Below are 21,374 nucleotides of genomic sequence, written 5' to 3' on the forward strand. Positions count from 1 at the left end.
AGCATTTGTGTTTTATGTGGCAGTGAAAAAGACAAATTGTGTCTTTCGGCCTCAGTTATTCACTTGCTTCCACCCACACACTACGGCAGTGTAGAAATTGTTTCAGAACTCCGATTCAGCAACATTCATTCATTAATACAGCATTCCTCACAGAGCTCCCAGCCACCAGTACATGCAGAGGCAAAAACAGCCTGGACTTGGTCAAACGGTCCTCTGCTTTGCTGCTTCAGGAGGGATTTGACTTGCAGTTTTCACTCTGAATTTTCTGAGCAGATCTATTATTCAATCAGAACCTACGAAAGTGGATCTGTTTCTCCACTGGCACCTATTCATGATGTGAGACAATGCCAAAAAGCCACCATATTACTCTGTGGACATTGGGGCAGAGAATTTAAATAATAAATTAAAAACCTCCAAAAATTCTCTCTGGCTATTCATCAGGACTACTGTCTCAAAAGGATTCCTCATGCTTTTGAGTCAAGTCTTCAGTCATGGGAATGGATGCATTGCGTGGCAGTATCGTTTCTTGATGCTCATTATTTGGAAGGAACAACAGCACTGAACAAATATGTACATTTAATGCATATTCAAAATGCTTTTAAAAAGACAAAACAAACATCTCTTCTTCTAGATTCACAAAAAACAGAGGGAGAAGTTGTACAAACAACCCATAAGACATTAGGTGCTCTGAGCCCAAGGCTCTCACTGAGGCTACTTCGCACATCCAACTCATAAGATTCTTTCCTCACAGGTAACAACTTGGTAACTGTTAAACTCTACCCACCTGTTCAGGGCGTACTTGAGCATTAATAAGCTGGAAAACAACAAAATCTGAGAGGCCAACATTTTCCAGCAAGAAGGAGGTGAGGGTCTCCCCATCTTTCAAAATGTCTAGAATTCGTATTCCTCTTCCTGGATGAAGAAAGAAATCCACAGATCAGTGAGACACCAAACAAAGGAAGTTAAAGAATAACTCATACTCAAACCTGCAAAAAGAATGTACTTTAGCTCTTATACTTAGTAGTAACTAACAGGGTCTAAAATTATTCTTGCAATTCAAAATCAGTTTAATCCTTTGTTGAGGAATGATAATCAGAAAATGCTGAGTGTTCTGACTTGGCATATCTGATCTCTCAAAGGTATTTCAGACTAGAGCCACAGCAATGGGTGCACTGAAAGCAGCCTTGACTGCATTTGAAAGTGTCTGCCTTTTTTCAATGCAATGTTTTATTTTAAATGTTCAGATTCAAGTACGCTGTTGCTGTTAGTGTCCTTCCTTCTAGGCCTTGTGTAAATAACTTTAGCCAAACCTTTGCATTTACACTAATTAATCACTCACTGTCAACTAATTTTAGCTAGTTAATCTTGTTCTCTAGCATTGCAGAAGTGACCATTGAGAATCTTCCATGAGAAAAAACTCAGTTTCCTTAGAAAAGCATAAATTGTAGTTTCTGCTTCATATTAAACTAGATTAGCAACTACTAAACTAAAAGCTGGCAAATCTTCAGGCAAACCAATGAGACTATCCACTGTTAAATTAGACACATATAAGAAGCCACCAAATTTCCCTAATCCTGCCTATAACAATATTCAAAATCCTGCTGCTCATAAAGTTAAACAGTGCCAATCTTTTTTAACTTGTCTATGTTACAAATCATACCAATGGGAATTCTTCCTCAGTACGCTCCAAGAGAAAGCTTGGGAACTTAATGCTGCTCGTGTCCATTGACTACTACAGCCTTTTTAAAAGGTAGTTCACACAGCATCAAGAAACTCTGGTAAAGAAAGCTTGAAAAGCACTAGTTCTAGCCTTCAGGCAATTGAAACTGCCAGGAACAGCACATATCCTACAGACATGGGGAATGTAGCTTTAGACATCTCCACATAAACACGCACAAATGTGCTGCTGGGGGCCTCCATTCTGTGAGTTAAGCAGAGTCTTATCAGAGTTTGCCAACTAACTTCCACAATTCCATCTGCAATAAGCATATTCTGACCTAGGGTTGTAGGGGCTGAGCAGGACTTCTTCAGTTGTTCCTCTATGTACTTATTCAAGCAGTAAACACTGAAAACAATAGTAGGCGTCTGTCCCTCATATTCTCGCTGATGCCTTTCCTGGCACCCAGGCATCACCGGAGGAAAAAACACACCACAAGAACACATCAAATGTGTCAGTGCAAGGGGAGAATGGGACAAGGAAGGAGGACTCAAGAGTTAGATCTGGTTTAAGGAATCAGCAAAAGAAGCAACCTCAACTCTGACATTTGCTAAATGGCAAAGGATTTGAGAATGGGACATATCAATTCTCAAAGCCAGTCCAGTTTTATGCCTTTAGTTTTAGGGGTATCTTTTCAAATTCTGTACTTTAAGTCCAAATATTATTAAAAAAAAATTTATTATTATACCATTTCCTATTTTCCCCCAAGACTGTGTTTTGAGTTTGGAAGGTTGTTTTAAATAAAAATTAATGCAGTCAACTTGCTTTTCCAGTCTTCTTTATGTTTTTAATGCCTTCTCTTTCAAAACACATCATCAAAACAAGGGGAAAGTGTTTCTTTCTTCACTGTTCCAAACCTGTTTTAGGTAACACTTCTAACAATGTACCTCTAAGCACTTCTCTGGGTTATGCTTCTAGTATATGTTCAGGCATGTTCCCAGCTTTCCATTCCTCTGCATCTTCCATGACGCTTTCTTACTGCTTCTACCTCTACTGTAATAATTAATAATGAAATCTCTTCAGCTACATGTTTTACTTGGGGTGGTGAGAAATCCAAACTTTTGGTTTTCGAGTTTTGTCTACTGTTACTTAAGGACGACGATTGTAGAATGGAGTTGACTGGCTCTCTCCTTTCTCTTAAATGACAGGTGTTACAACACTGAGTGTGTTTTAATTTACCCTAACAGTAAGCAGAGTAACAGCTACATGTCAAACATATTATAATGTTGCCACTCTGCAGCTTAACTACTATCCAGTTCTCAGAGAGAAAAATTAAGTAGTCTAAAGGATATAGACAAAACAATTACCTGCAATTCTTTCAGGATTAGTTCTCATTGTTTCCATAAACTGAGTCATAATGATCAGTTCTTCCCAGATTCTGCCAAGGTCATGGATTTCAGGGCCTTCCAGCAAAAGCTCCTGAGCATCTTTATATACCCTTGCAAGGCTGAAAGGAGAAATAGTGTACAAACAATAATTTAAGACTGATGACTCTTGAGAATCTTTTATATTTAAAAAAAAAAAAAAAGGCAATGTTGACTTTCTCTGTGTTAGGGATGAGAAAAAAATAAATTATTTTGTTCTCAGTCTCAGGTACTGTGAGATTCAGTTAGATTTGAAGTCCACAGAAGGTTTAAGAGGGTTACTGGTGTTGCAGGAGGTTGGTCTCTCCCACATTAGCCATGCTGATCTTGCTGGGGAGACAGGACCTTCCTCAGACTGCATGCATCTCACAGTTACAGTGCAAATCTGCTCTCGCTCTAGCCCAGGCTCAGCTCCAGCAGTTGAGTGGGGCACTCTGGGCACATGCAGCCCTGCTCAGCCAGGTAAGTGACATGGAATCATTCAGACACAGAATCCTCCTCCCCCTCTAACATCAGTTCCCTCCAATGTAATCGTGGTGTTTAGGTCCCTTCAGAATATTTCTCCTAGGAGTGGCAGGAAAACACAAGTGACAAATGGTCACAGACAGCTGTTCACCTACTGGGTCTGGGTTAGAACATGCAGATCATGCAAGGATGCCATCAGGTCCTGTGTTCATGAACAAGTATAGAAAATTCTTATTATCAGGGCAGACCATTACATTTCTTTAGTAGTATTATGTTTTTCCATACATGGAATGGTATAAGTCCTTATGACTTATTTTAGCTTGAGGAAACAGAAAACAGGAAGGACCGAATTCTTTCAGAAAACACAATGTATTTACTTCCGCTGTAATGCACTGAATTTACTCTGACTGACAAAGTGACAGTTTGCTCTGTAACAAGTAACCTAAAAGTCAGAATATATAAGAAACAAACCCCTTTAGCTTCACTGCGTGATCGACTGTACCCCACAAAAAATGTTCAGCTGATCATTTTAAACCCTGTTCACTAGGAAACAAGGTCAGCTAGTAAGTTAACCCCAAGTCACAGATTTTCACATGACTGGAGCTTCAATGGCCTTGAGATTGTTAGCTCATGAATTTTAATGATTGGATGCTCCAAAGTGGACTTCGCAAAGGGAGATTTGGAGCATTTTTTTATATTTATTCTAACAGGTTTTTACTCTAAGGGTCCTTGTCTGCTGCGCTGTCTTTCATGACTCAGCTATAACAACACAATAAAACACTTCCACAGCTCTTTTTCAATAACAGTCAGGAAATCTCCCATCCTTCTGCTTTGCTAACAAGCTGAGTACTGAAGGTTACTGTGCTGATTAATCTCACAAGTATACAGCCAAAACAAGTGCTACATAAGAACTGGCAGTGCAGGTTTTTCTTTGCTGCTACTTCATTAGAGCTCTCATTCAGAAGAAATGACTCAAGTGATGAGAAAAGAAGGCTTAGGGGTTTCATGCTTTTATATCAAAAAGATCTGTCCCAAGACATTCAGTAAGCAGTCAGCAATGGAAAGGATGGATTTTATTAAATGGACATGTGTTCCCTAGAGACTAATACAACTGAAGTCTTTCTCCAAAAGGCCCAAACCCATCCTCATGAGTTCTGTTTCAACTTTGCTGGCCATTGTTAGCATGAAACCGACTTGTTAGAACTGAACATTTTTGTCTTCCACTGTTTGCACACTGGTGTTTTACTAAATGCTCACCCTTCCCTTTTCATTCACACCATAGAGCTATTCTTTAAAATATTCCTGGGTGCACTAAGGGTACCCTTCTAAGCAGACTAAGGATACTCCGTCCCTTCTCCTTGCATCATTCATGCCCATGAACACTCAACAGTTGCTAAGAGCAGGCTACCAGCAGCTGTCTAGCAGGCTTGTATTGCTGCAACCCAGTCTCACACATACAACTCTGCTTACATGGAATTTTTGTAGTTGGAAACCACACCTGGACCCTCTCCAGGGGTTGGGCTGTGGAAACAGGGATTGTTCATGTTACAGAAGATGCCATGTAACCATGGCAACGTTCCTGCTGATGGCATTGCCTTGTTTGGGAAGTGACCTAGAGTAGGGAAACACAAAATATAAATTGTTAGGTGTCTTTTCTAATGGAGCCTGTGGGAATCTAAATAGCATGATGAGTTGGCTCACTACAGAAGGACTGTAATACAAATCCTATAGGTTTATTTTTTACCAAAAAAAAAGAAGTCACCAATATAAGCAATAAGGCTATTTTCAACAGAAACGAGTTCTGAACTAATGTGGGTTTTTTTTCAATAGGTAGTGAGTTAGTACTTTCTCAGTAACAGAATTACAGAAATCCCAAACTTGATAGAATCTTGAAACTTCATGTGTGTCTGACCAGAAAGCACCTCACAGGAAAATTAGAGCTTTTTATTTCCTCCTCACTGGTAATTTTTACAATATATGGCTATAAATAACTAAGCTACTTGAACTAAAGTTTGTTCCTTTGCCAGAACAATACTCCACAAGTAGGTCCCAGTATCTCTGTCTGAGAACTCTAGCCACTACCTAAAACAAGTCCAGTCATTGTAACATCTTAAATGCTCTTACATTCATGCTGGCGATACAGTGGATTAGCTTTCCTCAGCCAGACAAGGGCAAAAAATAACGACAGAGGCCAGACAAGCTCCACTAGAAAACGAAGCTGGGGAAAAAAAAAAAAAGAAAAAAAAATTTTACAAATAGACCACCATAGAGTCACTAAGTGACTAACAGGATGAGGCTGTTCTCAGAGCAGCAATGCCCAGCGCAGCATGTGTCCGTGGCTATTCTTTGCCTCTTTCACCATTTGAAAAGGACACCCAGAAGGAGTGAGGATTCATCAGTGCCATAAACTATTACCATTAACTCAGTGGCTTCTCTACCTCCTCTAAAGAAATATCTATGCATCCTGACTGAGGTAAGAAGAGGCAGCAGGTAGTAGATGACTCTACAAGAAGGATTACATGCAAGAGAGAAAGCGTGGGGGTTTTTTATCCACATTTTAACACTGCTGGGCTCATTAGTAGGCTGTCTGTGCACTGTGCTTACCCAAAGGTAAAAGACTTCAGCATAAGCTTAACATTCTTTGACCTTTACTTTTAGTTCTTTTTGTCATCATTCATTTTAACACCATTAATTTCCTAATACAGGTAGAAATGTATACATTAAGATCAAACACCTTATTCAATAATATAGAAGATCCCATCAAAGGCCAGTTTATTGCCCAGATCTTTCAATAGACTTACAACAGTCACCAGCTCCCCTGTCACGACAGAAAATCAAGGGCACTGCTTTACCACAGAGCAATGTACTGCCTGGTTTTCAGTCTGCTTCTTCCACTCCTGTGTTTCAGTTTGTTTTACTGCCTCTGTGTGTTCTGGTAGAGGCTTGAAACTACAATCCTTTGATCCTGTAATACAGGCTTTGGGCTCTGAGGAACAGCAATGGGATTTTTGTGTCCAGACTTTTTTTCCCCCCTCCCTACAAGAGTGAGGACGAAGTATCTTCAGAACCAGGGTTGTAGCACATGCACAGGAAAGCACTCCTTGCTTCTTTACTTTTGCTCTCTCCTTCCCAGTCAGGTACCAAAAATAGAACAATAATGCATATAGCAGTAGAGTCAAAGACAAGGTAGGTCACATACAATTGTTTTGGGCAAAAGAGTATACTTAAGAACAGGTTTTTTTGAGCAGTCCTGTTTTTATCACTATAACTTTGTCTAATAGCTTTAGTTAAGCACAACATATCCTTACAGCAAAAGGGTAGAAAGCTTTACACCAGGCAACAATTCCCTATTTTTTCTGGTAAGATTCTCTTTTTTAAAACAGAACAATAACAAAAAACCCACCCACCACCACCACCACCACCTAGGAAGTTATGCATGCCTGATATTTTTAAAGCCAGACAGAATCTTACCAGCAGCAAAGGGCAGATGACACAATAATTAGAGAAGAAAACCTGACAGCTGTTGTGCACAGCTCAGAACATAGTGTTACAGATCCTTCCCAGCAGGGCCCACAAGGTATGATTAACATCCATTGCCACCCATTTGGTAAGAGGTTTGGGACAAGCACTACACACCTATAAACTCAGATGGGCAAGAACTGGGGAGACTGGTCATCACCTTTGCTACAGAGTTGATCTTTGTTAATGCTCAGATGTAGATTCTTTCTTCATCCCCAGGAAATACAAAATCCTCGGACTTGAATTTGGTAATTCCTTTCTGTCTGAGCTAACTAGTTTGGAAAGGATTAAAGTCTAAAGCACAAGGGAAGCTTTCTTTCAAGCTAGTACACAGTGTGTCATGCAATAAGGACAGACCAAGTGCTGTTAGACCTCTGATTCTTTCCTGTGAACCTTTTCCTGAGGACACATAGGTGTCTCAGAATTCACTAGAAGTATCAAAAAGCAGCCCATAAGCCTTCAGAACCACAAGAGAAATAGCCAGAAATCCCAGCAGCATGCACAGAGAAATGTGGCCCATACAAAGATCACATTTGATTCTTTGAGGGATTTGTGATTTTTATATGCTGATAAATGTACCAGCCACTTAATCCAGCGAAGTGCATAGTCCAAAGCTGAAACCCAAAGCCTAACACTTTACCTTTTGTCTTTTCCGGAGGATCCAGTTCTTCCAAAGCAGAAGTCTGACTTGTCTAAAGAAGTTCATTCTTCTGAATCAACACTTCTTGTTAACCTGTGGCAAAGGATGCATTGCCATTTCTCAGCTAACAGCTGAAACAGACCTTAGAGCAAAATAACAGCTTTCTGTTCTTATTTTAAGATTATGTTATCATAGAGATCAGTTCCTTTCATTGTCTGCATCATTTAATTTTGCACTTGATACCCTATCATACATGAAAAGTCGTGGTTTTCCTTTGTTTGGAGGCTGTTTCCTGTGACACATTTATCAGCACCAAAAAGCAGTGGAGAGGAAAAGCATCTCTTTCGAATAAAAAAAGTCATTAACATTGAATCTGGCTGTTAACTTGGACTTGCATGTAATGAAGGTAGTTAACTGTTGCATCATTTATTAGAATAAATCTGTGTTTTCAAACTATATCTCCAAGAAAAGATAGATTTACTACTAGACATTAGTTTATATAAAACTGTTCAGTTATGATGACACAATTAGCTTTAATCATTCAGACACTATAAATATATATTGATTAACAGTCTTGAAAGGATTTTGTAAAAGTAAATCCATTTTGTTGCCACTTTAATAAAAAACACAGGATCTCATATTTTTATGCTTTTAAATTCAGCAATTCCTATGACTTTTTAGTAGGGATATCACAGAATTTAAACTGTTGCATACTCTGTTTTTTTGGTCTATGACTCATTATAATGATCATGAATTTTTACCTTCAAAAGGAAAAAGAGAATTTGACATATAAATTCAAATATGAGATACATGGACTGTTAAAAATTAAACAAATCATTTAAATTTGCTACTAACTCAAGTAGAGCAAAACACTCGAGTAAAATCAGGGAGTAGAACCATGATAAGAAACAGTACCTAGCAACAATGTGTAGAGAACTCCACGTGGGTTGAGGAGGTACATGAACTTCTGGAGTGATTAGTCATGGTGGACATCTATCTTCACTCTTTAAAGGCAGCACTCTGCTCATAAAATCAGTGATGGTTTGAGACTGCTGCAATTTGAAAGAGCACAGGCACTAAAGGAAATTCAATTTCTAAAAAAGAAGTTTATTTACACAGATATTAACATTCTCCTAAAGTCAGAAAAAGGCCCATACACTTATGAACTGTTCATTCAGTTTTCTGCGAAGATGCCAACACAAATTATGACTGTTACTATTTAGAATGGCACACACTTTCTGCCTGATGACAACATGCTCAAGGGATGCAACTCATACCCATGGCACAAGAAAATATGCTTTTTTGTTCATTTTCCTTTTGCAGAAACTGATTTCTTTTCTGGGGGCTGATTGTAAGAGCCAACAAAACAACCTTGTTCTATCATCAGAATACTATTGAAACATTGGAAGACTCTTACAAAGCCCCAACTCAAGAAAAAAAAAATAGCACTTCTTTTTAACTTTGTTATCTTCTTTTTTCCCCTAGCAGTTCATACTATAACATAGAAGAATGATTTACTGAATACATTCAGAAAGAAAACTCATATATATTGTTGACAGAATGCAAGAAACTGAAATAAGAAATTGGTTACATCAGTCATTAGAGCTAGCCTGAGCTCCAGAAGTACTGACATTGTCACAGCCTTCCTCATTCCCATCAGGTTAAGAACAGTGCAGTGTCTTCATAACTTCTCAAATTCCTTAATATTATCATCATAAACAAGCATCACCCTTGGGTAACTTTTTTAGCAAATTCCTTCAATTGTATATCTGCTGACATGGCCCTGGAGAAGACAGAAGTCTTTTCCACTACTTTGAAACTTAGGTCATGGGATTTGCAATACTTTCTTTAAGCTTCACTTGTTTTATGAAGGTGGCACAAGTGCTTTTTTCTGCTGAAGACAATGTTTTAAATGCCAGGAATTTCTTCTAGGATTTCTAGATAAACTGGAATTTCAGTAACCAGAGAAGATGATTTTTTTCACCCCATCCATTTTCACAAAATTTTCTGAAAAAATTAATGTCCTCACTGTTGGTATACTTCCCTTGTGAAAGGCCTGAGGAGTCTGTTCTTACAACATCTACGTGTGTAGATATACAGGTAGTTCACCACATTTTTTCATGGACCACCACTCTCGAAGAACAGAGACAGTGAAACATAAAATTAACTGATTCACAGCACCAGGAGAGGAGGGAAAAAACATTTCATTCTTATAATCCGATTTTCAATTTTATATTTTCTAGAACTTCTAAAATGCCAGCAAATTGCTTGTTCACACAGAAAAATATTAAACTAAATGACTATGTATTCAGACTCAGAGCTCCAGAGATGCATTCAGAGAGTTTTTCAGAAAGTTCTGTCCTACTTCAACTACTATTTACTAAATCAAGTTACATATCAGCATTAAATGGATCATTTCACAACTCCAACACAAATTTCCCCCAAGGAGTATGGTCAAATCCAGAAGCAAAAGAGCATAGAGTCAACACTGAATTCTTTATAAATTTTCATCTGTAAGGGCTGGGACAGCAATGCAGTAAAACCTCTCACTGGTTCTCATGCTGGGCGATGGCTCTGTATAAGCACTATTGCAGCTTCCCTCACTGCCACACCGTCACTGTTCTTCAAAGTAGAGGTTGAGCAACAATCCAGAGTTCTTTATTTAAAAAAATTTTAAAAAGGATGTGGCAGCGCTTGCCTATTTCTTTCTTCTTCACAGGACTTTGGGGAGACTTCTGAGAATCCTGTTTCACTGAATTTACCAACTGCTAGATTTACCCCAGAGCACACTGCAGCTCTGACAGCAGAGCACTGCATTCAGCACTGTTTCCTTCCCAGCTCCATTGCAGGACATTCCAGCCTCTGTACAAATGTGCCACCTAAACCCACAGAATTTAACCCAATTTAACCCATGCTTCCTTCACAAAGCATGACAAGGCCCAGGATCAGGCCACCCCTATGTGCTGAAAGATGAGCAAGTGGGGAAGAAGACTGGTTTTGGCTGAATAAGGTGCTTTCACTGGAACTCAGGGGAAAATAGAGAGTTTATGACCTTTGGAAGAAGGGACGGACAACTCAGGAAGAGTACAAGGATGTTGTTAGGTCACGTAGAGAGAAAATTAGGCGAAAGCTCAGCTAGAACTGAATCTGGCCACTGCTGTGAAAGATAACAAAAAGTGTTTTTATAAATGTATTAACAGCAAAAAGAGGGCCAAGGAAAATCTCCATCCTTTATTGCATGCAGAGGGGAACATTGCAACCAAGGATGAGGAAAAGGCTGACGTACTCAACGCCTTCCTTGCCTTAGTCTTCAACATAAAGATCGGTTATCCCTCTGAAATGGCAGACAGGGATGGAAAGCAGAAAAGATCCCCTTCAATCCAGTAGGAAGTAGGTAGTGACCTGCTGAGCCACTTAGACACTCACGAGTCTATGGGGCAGGACGGGATCCACCCAAGGCTACAGTGGGAGCTGGCGGAAGAGCTCACTAAGCCACTCCACCATTTACCATCTGTCCTGGTTAACTGGGGAGGCTCCAGATGAACAGAGGGAGGCCAGAGTAACAACCATCTGCAAAATGGTCATAACAACCACAGTGCTACAGGTTTGGCGAAGAGTGGCTTGAAAGCAGCCCAGCAGAAAGGGACCTGGGGATACTGGTTGACAGTGGCTGAACATGAGCCAGTGTGTGCTCAGGTGGCCAAGGCCCATGGCAGGACCAGGGCAGTGACCATCCCTCTGTGCTTGGCACTGGTGCAGCCGCACCTTGAGTACTATGGCCAGTTCTGGGCCCCTCACTGCAAGAAAGACACTGAGCTGCTGGAGCAAGTCCAAAGAAGGGTAACAGAGCTGGGGAGGGGTCTGGAGAGTGAGTCATATGAGGAGCCACTGAGGGAGCTGGGGGTGTTTAGCCTGGAGGCTCAAGGGAGAACTTACTGCTCTCTACCTGAAAGGAGCTTGTAGCCAGGTGGGGGTCTCTTTTCCCAGGCAACCAGAGACAGGACAAGAGGACATAGCCTCAAGCTGTGCCAGGTGAGGTTCAGGAGGAATTTTTTCACTGAAAGGGTTGTCAAGCATTGGAATGGGCTGGTCAGGAAGGTGGTGGAGTCACCATCCCTGGAAGTGTTCAAGAAATGACTGGACACAGCACTTAAACACAGTTTAGTTGACAAGGTGGTGTTTGGTCAAAGGCTGGACTCAATCTTGGAGGTCTTTTCCAGCCTTAATGATTCTATGATTCTATTCTATCATCCTATGGCAACCTCCTCTTTCACAAGTAGCTTTGATCTAATTTCTGTCAGACACATGTTCATATCACAGCTGAGACCCAGCCTGCTTCAATCCAGACAGAAAAAAAAAGCTGTATAACGCCACAGATAGAAGCTCACTCTGATTAATAGCAATGCAAAGCAGAGAAACTAGTACTGCTGTTGCTGCTCAGCTGTAGACTGTATTTAAGTAGTGCTGCTATGTCTGAGGCAAACAGATACTTTAATAGTTTTATCCAGCAAACAAGCATTTTAACCCTAAAATCCTAAGTCCTGTTATTTTAAGAAAATGAATCTCTTTTTGTTGTCCACATGTTCACAGAGACAGCTCTAACAGATTAAACTAATCTCTCCTAATTAGATTTTTCACATCATTATTGGATGATGGTAGGGTAGATTTTGCTTTCTATGATCAGCTGCTCCTGTGACACATTTTTGCTCTGCAGCTTCACAAAGAGATCTTTGGAAGTAAACAGAGAAGCTTATGTGGGGCCTATCATTTTACATGAGAGGGGAAAATACAGTTCAGCTTATGGAGCACACTGCACAATGTCTCTGGTAGCTCTACCCACAGTTGTCACTATCACTGTTTCCTAATGATTTGTAGTTTGTTGCCAGTAACAACAAAAAATGAGACATTCCATTTATGTATCAGAACACAAAGAAAGGAAGAAGTGGAAATAGATATTTGGTGATGACAGTTCTCACATTATGCCCACAGTAGATATCCAATAACATAAAAGTTCCCTGTGATATGCTTCATGAGTATACATGCCATACCAAAAAAATGGGGTCACATGACACATGTGTTGTATTATCCCTCACCTCACATGCCATGGTTTTAACAGCTGTTTTAAGTACCAGCATTTTATTTGTTTTCTTATTTCCAGGCTTATTCCTGACTTTTGACTACAAAATCAAATCTAGTTAAAATTCTGTTTGTCCAGCAAATTATAAAACCATCCCTAGTAATCTCTGTAGCACCACAGGAATATATTTCTCTAAAATTAACAGAATTTAAAAATTACCTGAAAAGATAACTTTGAAAATACGCACACTCACGTGTATTGGGTGTGCTCATGGGCCAACACTTCTAATTTTCAAGAGTAATGCTTTCCAGTACCCAAACCATTTCTTAACCAGATATTCTGACACATGTAGAAGAGCATGTCCCTAGACACAGCCTCACTAGGAAGCTAACACAATTAGTGCTAACACAATCTTGCCTAGGCTAACTGTAGGAGTGGGTGTGTATAAATGCATCTTCTATAGATAAACAGATATATCTATGTGTGTGTAGAAAAAAACTACACGTACACAGGTTAGGGCTTTCTCAGTTAAGGTAAGTTTTGCACCCAGCAATCTAAACTGCTAGGGAAAACATAAGCTGAAGGTTTTTAGGTGTTTCCTACGTATTTCAGAGGCCTCCCCCCATGAAATAGGTAAGGAGTGACCTGAGGGACAAGAATGGCAAGTTCTGTCAAGCTGGAATCAAATGATAAAAAGAATCAGAGAGATAAAGAAAAGGCTCCATGAAACCTCTGTTTGAAAAGTATATTTTTACAAATCAAAGGCAATCAGAATCACTCTTCCACATGTCAAACACAGGGAAATGTAGAAGATCTTAAGCAGATCCCATGCATGTGCAAAAACAGTGGTTGGCTAATCACCCCAATCTGTGGAAAAACATACACAAAGGCACAGCAAGTAGAAACTCAAAAGGCATGTTTTCTACTTCTGGTGTAATTCAGTTTACTTCCCATAGACACCATTCCATCATGCAGCTGCATAAGGGCTGAGGAGTGAGGATTTTCCTAGAATTCACCTTCCTCAAACATTTTACATTTCAGAAGATTTAGGATACCTTTTCCTTCTACCTGTGAGTAAAAACACTTTCCATGGATCCCTTGGATCTCTAAATTAGAAAAAGAATTCCCCAGTCTCTGAATAAAAATGGGCATGGAAATAGAACATTTTATTCAGAATGGTTTTTTTCTGAAGAATCCTCCTGTGAAACTTACTTGCAAGAATATTCAAAATAACATAGTTCGCAAATATCAGATGTTCCCTGCCCCTCTCTCCTCCAACTCTGCTAATGAAAGTTGAAACATCTGGTTTGCTTCATTTTCCCAAAATATTAAGTTTATGTGTACATGGACTGGTGGGATGGCCCAGTAAGAGCAGCTTTATAGTGAAACACAGTGCTGAGGACCCAGGACACACACACTACTTGCCTAAGGGTTACTTTAGATGAACTCCATAGACTGAACATGCATTAGCAGCTGCAGTACATCAGGTATGCTGCTGAAGCATATGTTCCAGTTTAGTCTCACCCAAACAGAATCAAGTTTGTGTGCTCTGAGATCACACTGTACCGTGAGCCACAGTGGCATGTAGAGAAGTCACTTGAAAAGTACAAACATGCTCTGAGCTAAGTTACCAATGTTAGCATACGTGCACTAAGGGCCTTTGCAGAGCGTTTCGTGACTGCTTTCAGATTAATTCCATTAGGGCTCTGCTTTGCTATAGAAGCTAAAGAACTCACGGATTTTAAAGCAAAACACAGACTTCTTAAATAGAAGCAATAAAAAGCTGGAAAACTTACCCCAGAAGCTTACCTCATGTGCGAGCACTGCTGGAAGAGGAAGGTTTCTGAAGGAATGTTCAGCTTGGTGGCAAAGAAACACATATCTTAGATGCAGTTAGTGCTGGCAAAATAACACTGCTCAGTTGTAAGGAGATTGTTTTAATCCCCTACTCGACACAGAACAGCTCAATTGGTGAGTTTAAGGACTCCTGAATAAAAATACCCCCAAATATCCAATATGACCAGCACAAACAGTCAAGTCTGTACTAGGAAGTTGATATTTCTGAGTGTAATTTCTTCAGATCTGAACAAACTCTGTATTTGAAAAGATGGTAGTTCTGGTAGCATCAGGGGCCCTACTAAACCAAGCACCTGTCATAACTAATTAGGTCAGAGACTTACAAAAGTCGGTACGCTGCCAAAGCTTTAAGAGGGATGAGGCAGTGCATTACGACTTCAGAAAATGCAATTACCAAGCAAATCTGACAGAGAAAGATTTCCTCCCCAGAGGACAAGCCGCAGGGTTCTGGCACTTTGCATGACCCACAGCCTGTCACCTGGGGCAGGTGGGTGGGATCGCTGCAGTTCGGTCGGAGTGAAGCCCTTTCAAAGCAAGACCTAGGGAAACCTGCATCAGAACCGAAAGAAACAACAAGGGCCATTAGTAACATTTCCAGTCCAAAACGAAGCCAAAGTCTTTTCCACCAGGTTTAAGGCTCCGCTGCCGGCTCCTCACACCCCTTCCTGTGCCGGCTGAGGCACCCGCCGTCCCCCCGCTCCCTCACAGGGCGGAGCGGAGCTCGGCGTACGAGCTCGATCAAAACACGGCCGTGACGCCAACGTGCAAACGTTGATGAAAATGTACAAATTAAGAAGTCACACACCGGCCGTTCAGCCGCCGCCTCCCAGCCTCCCCCGCTGGCTGCTCTATCCCAGGCCTGGCTGGAAGGCTCCGGAAGCAGGACCCCCCCCTTCCGTGGTGCCACCAGGCTGGGCAGCAGGGTCACAACTCTTACAACAGGCTTCAAAGGTTTAATTTCCAAAGACGTACCCTTGGCTCCTTCGCTTGTATTGCATAAAAACAGTCGAAGGCATTATAAAGCTGAGTCGTGCGTAATTCATCTATTGAAATTGATGATATTTTTCATGAAATACGGTGGGTTTATGAGACCCTCATCCCCGCGCGCAGGCACACAGTGGCGCTGCGCTCCCCGCGCCCGGCCCGGCCCGGCCCGCTGGCACCGGCCTGGCTGTGGGAAACACCAACAGAGACCCAAAGTGCATTTCAAAGAGCAGAAACTCTCACACCAGCAAAACATGGAAGGACACGATACATAAAAAGCAGTATGGCAACAACCAATAGTAACTAGTATTATGACTTGATTAAGAAACATTTGTCTGTTTCTCACAGATTAGTATTCGATGTTGTAATTCTCCATCCCAGCAGCCTTCTCGGGCCCTAATCAATACTGACCAGCACCATCCTTTCACAGCTGTGCTATTAAGTTCTGCTCCAACATCTGTAATGATTCATTAACCAGTTGTGTGCATTATATTCCACTCCTCCATTGTCAAAGTAGAACAAACTCTCATCTATATCAAGAAGCCTTTACCTGTCCACTTATTTTGTTATGCAACTCACACCAGTATGGGCAGACAGCAGCATCTGGGATCTTCAGCTTTTCTGTAGTATGAGGCAGCTCCCCAAAGAAACAGCCTCTAGCATGGCCAGAACAATCCAGTAATAGCATGACTTTTTCCAAGAATGCATGCCATGCTTCCCTGGAAATGTGATACGGAAGCAGAAGTTCAGCTTTGTGAGTTTAGTAGCTTTTGTTCTGGAAATTAAAATCAGATTATGTCCACTGAATGGAGTGTGGGATTTTATTTCGGATATTTTGGGAAGATGGGCAAAGGTAACGGAGTAGGAAAGTCCAGTGAAGTTCACACTGTAAGAACAGAAAAGTGATTCTTTGCTTTTCCTGCCCCTTTCATTCTTACATCAGGAGAAAGTACCATGCCAAAGTAACTCTATAGTATGTGAGAAAGGGTCATGCTAATTGTAATCCCATTAAGAAAAGTGTGCCACTCCCCATCCCCAGAAGACAGAGGCAGCAGAGTACTGTACTATTGCAAAGGCCAAATGTCTGTATTTTAATAAGTTAGAAGAAATCCAGATATAGAAGCCATAGAGTCACTGAAATGTTAACACGTTAATATATTTTAAAGCAAATATAACACAGTGTACACATAAGAACCGTTTAATACAAAGTGAAAACCATTAGATGCACCTACTAATGCAGATTTTTGGTTATTTTCAGCTCTTTCACTGAAACTTGGAAACAATGCTCTTCATTTCAGTTACACCATGTTAGGTGGTAAAACTGATCCATAGCAAGCAAATCACTGCCTTTTCACTCACCTGGGAAAGACAGCACCACTGCAATGATAGTCTCTCCAGAAGGGCATCCAAACAAAACAGGCTCTGCACATTTGCCCCACTTGCTAAGCTATACAAGAAACCAGATGTGAATTGATTGCTGCTTCTGAATAGTAAAACTCAGTAAGTGCATCCTTGCTGTACAAAAAAGAAATATTAAAGTGACAACATAGAAAACTGGCAACAGATAACCATGTCTGCCTAACATATACACATATGATACATAATTGTGGCCATGCTGGCCAGTATGTAAGCCTGTTCATGAGCAAAGCTTTAATTGCACATATTAGAAAAATGAACAAATGCTTTTACAGAGCAAAGCACAAGCTTTGGTTTATGCTTAGACAGTGAACATTAAATCTTCCATTTTTATTATAACATCTATTAAGAAAAATAGCTGTTTCTCTATGAATAAGCACTCCATTCCACACAATGAAATGAAGCTCAATGTCTTATTCAATGAAACCTTTAACTGTATCTAGACTGGGAATGTAATACATCTTTATTGAAAGCTACTGAACTACAAAAAGTTTGACTTATTTCATTCACAGTTCCCCAGCCCTCCCCCCAATTTTAAAATGCTGCATATATAAAAATAACTCCAGTATGGCACAAAAGTGGGATTCTCAAGGGAAGGCGAAGGATAAAGGGGCAAAGGGAAGCCTCCACTGGCAACATCAACAAATTGCATACAGTCCAAGAGGAATTTGCACCCTATACAAAATGAGCTTCCCTGTGTTCCAGTTCTTGGATCCTTTTTGGTCTCAGTCTCTGGTAAGCAGGCTTCAGATCTGTGGGGTGAATATCCTCTGAGCTAGGTTTCTGTTCATTTGTGTTCTGTTCAGGATCACCTGATGGAAGTGCAGAGCTCCTAGCCAGTTTCACGGTATTGTCCTGGTGAAGCACAGAGCTAGCACTGGTTGGTGCACAAGCTTTAGCAGAAGAACCATCTCCATTTTCTTTTGATTTGTTAGAGGGTGGTTTATAAAATGTCCCTGGGGGGGGTTGCAATGTTCGTGGTGCCCTAAAGGCAGCAAGAGGATTAACATCAGGACCGTTCTCTTCTGTTGCTGTCCTTCCTGACCCAACAGCAGAATATGGCTTACTAGGAAGAATGGCATTAGCTGAATTGTTACCAACGCTGCATGATGAAGATAAAGCACCTGCAGTTCCACTCTCAAGTGCTCGGTTCTCCTGGGGCACATTAGTCACAATCATTGCTGTCCTTGCTGTGATATCGTACTGTTTATATTGCTTGTCCCAATTTTTTCGCAGCATCTGGGTGTCATAACAAGGAAATCTACAGCAGGTATTACCAGCAGGGAGTGCCTTCACCTCTGAAACCTCTTCAATAGTAGGGCTCCAGCCCAGTTTCTCTGAACTTACTGCTCCTTTATTTCGTGAATTTCTTTCATTCAAAACACATGGAGGAAGTATTCGGTCCACAGGCAGGCTCACAGGGCGAGAAGCTGCTTTTGTCCTTGGAACCCGCAATGGAACTTTGGTAATCTGACGGTTAGGTTTTGCAGAAAGTAAGTTAATTTTACAGCTGTCTTCACCTAGAGAATTTAATGGATCATTGTCTTTCTCTGAAGTTGGACTCACAGCATCACCTAGAAACACACAAATAGATGTGACTGGATCTTTGCACCAAATATAAAGAGAAGTCAGCAAGACTTTATTAATGATCCCTTCGCAGTTAGTATTTTAATGGGATAATAATTTTTAGGGATAGCCTATATACATACTAGGAGCATCCTACTCTAACCAAATGTTAACTTTTCAATAGCAGTAAAACACATACTGTACAGTTGTAACCAAGGAAGACACCAAGAAGAAACAGCCAAAGAGACACTATATTTTTTTGGCTGGTGCTCTCCCATCCCTGAATATTTTCAGCTTCAGTATGTTTTAGGATGTTGCACTGTAAACGTACAGGACATGACTGAACTGGTAGCATCAGCTGAAAATCAGTATAATTAAAAGGGATTAGGGACAGCTACTCCTAAATAAAATAGATGAAATCATACCTACATTAAAACAAACCACTGTAGTAGCACAGGCAGATAAATAGAAAAAATGTAGAGTTAGTTAGGTTAGCAAACCTGGCTTTTTTTGAGCAGAAATATTGATATCCAAAACGCTCTTAGCTGATGATTCTGTCAGAGAATTACTCTTCCCAAAGCCTTCTGGTTTAGTTCCTGTGAGTGGCAATGATACACATTCGGGGGGGGGGGGATGGTCAAAACACATTAATTGCTGGGTATTAGTTTGCAGCATCATAGTGGATTTCAAAAATCTACAGTCACAGCGGAATTATGGTTTTGTTTTGTTTGATTTTTTAAAAAAAGCAGAAACCAACACACTGTTGTATTCTCTAACCAAATACTTTAAGCTCCAATTCCATAAACACAGGTTTCTTGAAAGCCTTGGGAAAGATTTAATTCTCTGTTCTTCTTACAAAAGGAAACAGCATATCAAGCAGTGATAAGCAGGTTTTATCACTTGCTTCTGTCTAAATTGAAGAGCTGCATGCACTATAACCTAATGCATCGAGGACTCCTTATTCACTCACTCCCCAGAGTCAATAGCATACTAACCAGTTACACATGGATCTGTGTGTTCCTTTGTATTCTTGCTGTTGTTCGATTCCAAAAACAGTGCAGCTGTTTCTGAAGCTCTGCTTTCACTCGGAGCTATCAGAATACCCTGCTAACAAAAGTCAGAGCAAAAGTAAATGAAAACTTGAGAGAAAGGCACTCCTTAACAAAAAAACCCACAAAGATTTATTAGAAATGTGCCTTGGAATGCTGCAGCATTTAACACAGAAGTTAAGATGGCACAGGTAGCATTGTGGCAGCACAAGAATAATCACTCACTTCCTTTACAGCAACAAATGATTTCCTCTGCTGCTGTGGCTCCTTCTCATCTGCTGATAAAGCAACTCTGACTGTAACAGCTGTTTCTTCAGACTGAGATGTGCTCAGAAGTGGCTTCAATGAAACATCAAATATCTTTTCATAGTATGTTATGAGCAGCTCCACTACTCGGGCCTGATAAGGGTAGTCCACAAGTGATGACAGCGAAGCTGTAGCATCAGTTTGACGTGGTCTGATCAGAGTTGGGCCAAATATTATGCCAAGGTTGCTGGCTGACATTTTATTTTCATCAGCCTGTTCTGTAACTCTGCATAAGAAGGGGAAAAGAAAAAACAAAACAAACCTCCAGGAGTTAGAGGGTTTTATTACTTTAGAAATATTTTAGATATTAAAATATTATGTCTAAAGAAGATAAAATGCAATGAGAAACTGGAAGTGGGTTTGGTAGGCAGGTTGAATCTTCAGTGCAGACTGCATTTAAGAGCAGCTTGGACTTTCCACACGGGGTCATTTTATGTCCTATTTGTTAATATTATCTGTGGCTATTTGGCATTTTTGTTGTTGGGAAAAAGAGCATCTCTCTCTCTCAGTAATAATATAGCTGTGGCCCACTTCTATTGGTAGTCATCAGCTTGGTACACCATCATACAAACCCAGCATTTGGAGGACAAGGAAGTGAAATGTAACTGGAGAACAGTCATTTAAGAGACATGATACAAGTTCAATTTTCTGTAACAGCCACCAAATTGCTGCCCCGCCTGGGTCACATCACAGTTTAAATCACACCTAGGTCCCTGCATGTGACACTGGTTACTACTGACTGACGACAATGCTAACAGTGAATCAAGAATAATGGAGCTCAGCGCTTTCCCTGCTTTATTTCCCTTTCATATTCTTCTCTCACTTGAGAATTCATGACATAGAAAAAAGAAACAGCAAGGGAACAATGCCTCCTAAGATATACAGGACTTCCTCTAAGTCATTAAAAAGGTACAAGAGATTCCTAGTATGCAGCATGTAGCAGTTAATTTTTCACAATCAGTTTGCATTTAAAGTCTTTTCTCACCTGTGAAGGTGTCCAATAAGGTACTGAAGAGTGTTATAGTTTGGTACAGGCAGTTGTTTCAGAAGATCTTTAATTTTAATGATGATCCTATTCAGTTCAATACAGATTGACTGCCTTTTCTTTGATTTGGGACTACCTTTAGCATCAAACTCCTCATTAATGTGCTGGCTTTCTTTTCCAAGTCCAATGAACTCATTATAAAGCCGAAACAAAATCAAGGGCTCAGGAAGCTGAAGAAATAAGAACATTTCAGAAACACACTCAAAACTGAATTTTAACTTAGTTTCCTTCCTGATTTTCTTCAGCTTTGTCTCATCTAGCTTCTTTTCTTTGACGATGACTGTTTAATATCCTTGTTCGTTAGCTCAAAGGCCAACTTTTTCAAACCCAATCCCAGGTAACAAAAACACTCCTTCCTACACTGTTCTC

At 40.4% G+C, this 21,374-nt stretch overlaps 2 protein-coding genes across 10 annotated transcripts in view; both read right to left on the reverse strand.

Annotated features, from left to right (window-relative positions):
* Positions 1-15,649, reverse strand: part of ABCA4 (ATP binding cassette subfamily A member 4) — a 71,790-nt gene extending 56,141 nt beyond the window's left edge. For 2 of the 4 annotated variants that reach the window (XM_027712183.2, XM_027712174.2), the window contains exons 1-8: positions 15,034-15,620; positions 14,592-14,641; positions 8,621-8,757; positions 7,706-7,798; positions 5,671-5,764; positions 5,017-5,158; positions 3,025-3,164; positions 785-912 (exon numbers count right to left, since the gene is read on the reverse strand). In XM_027712183.2, coding sequence (XP_027567984.1) covers positions 785-912; positions 3,025-3,164; positions 5,017-5,158; positions 5,671-5,764; positions 7,706-7,771 — 570 coding nt within the window. In that variant the 5' untranslated portion in view covers positions 7,772-7,798; positions 8,621-8,757; positions 14,592-14,641; positions 15,034-15,620. Of the gene's footprint in view, positions 1-784; positions 913-3,024; positions 3,165-5,016; positions 5,159-5,670; positions 5,765-7,705; positions 7,799-8,620; positions 8,758-14,591 lie in introns of all 4 variants that reach the window. The other 2 variants (XM_039383207.1, XM_039383211.1) reach the window with 2 other exon arrangements.
* Positions 15,650-16,688: 1,039 nt separating this feature from the next.
* The window catches only part of ARHGAP29 (Rho GTPase activating protein 29), a 49,613-nt gene continuing 44,927 nt past the window's right edge, over positions 16,689-21,374 (reverse strand). For 4 of the 6 annotated variants that reach the window (XM_039383232.1, XM_039383231.1, XM_027712213.2 and 1 more), the window contains exons 20-23: positions 20,946-21,175; positions 19,880-20,186; positions 19,601-19,712; positions 16,689-18,613 (exon numbers count right to left, since the gene is read on the reverse strand). In XM_039383232.1, the coding sequence (XP_039239166.1) occupies positions 17,715-18,613; positions 19,601-19,712; positions 19,880-20,186; positions 20,946-21,175 (1,548 nt within the window). In that variant the 3' untranslated portion in view covers positions 16,689-17,714. The remainder of the gene's footprint in view (positions 18,614-19,600; positions 19,713-19,879; positions 20,187-20,945; positions 21,176-21,374) is intronic. The other 2 variants (XM_039383237.1, XM_039383227.1) reach the window with 1 other exon arrangement.

This window comes from Pipra filicauda, unplaced genomic scaffold (genome assembly GCF_003945595.2).
Source record: "Pipra filicauda isolate LSUMZ 115617 unplaced genomic scaffold, ASM394559v2 scaffold112_size3218982_pilon, whole genome shotgun sequence".
NCBI lineage: Eukaryota > Metazoa > Chordata > Aves > Passeriformes > Pipridae > Pipra > Pipra filicauda.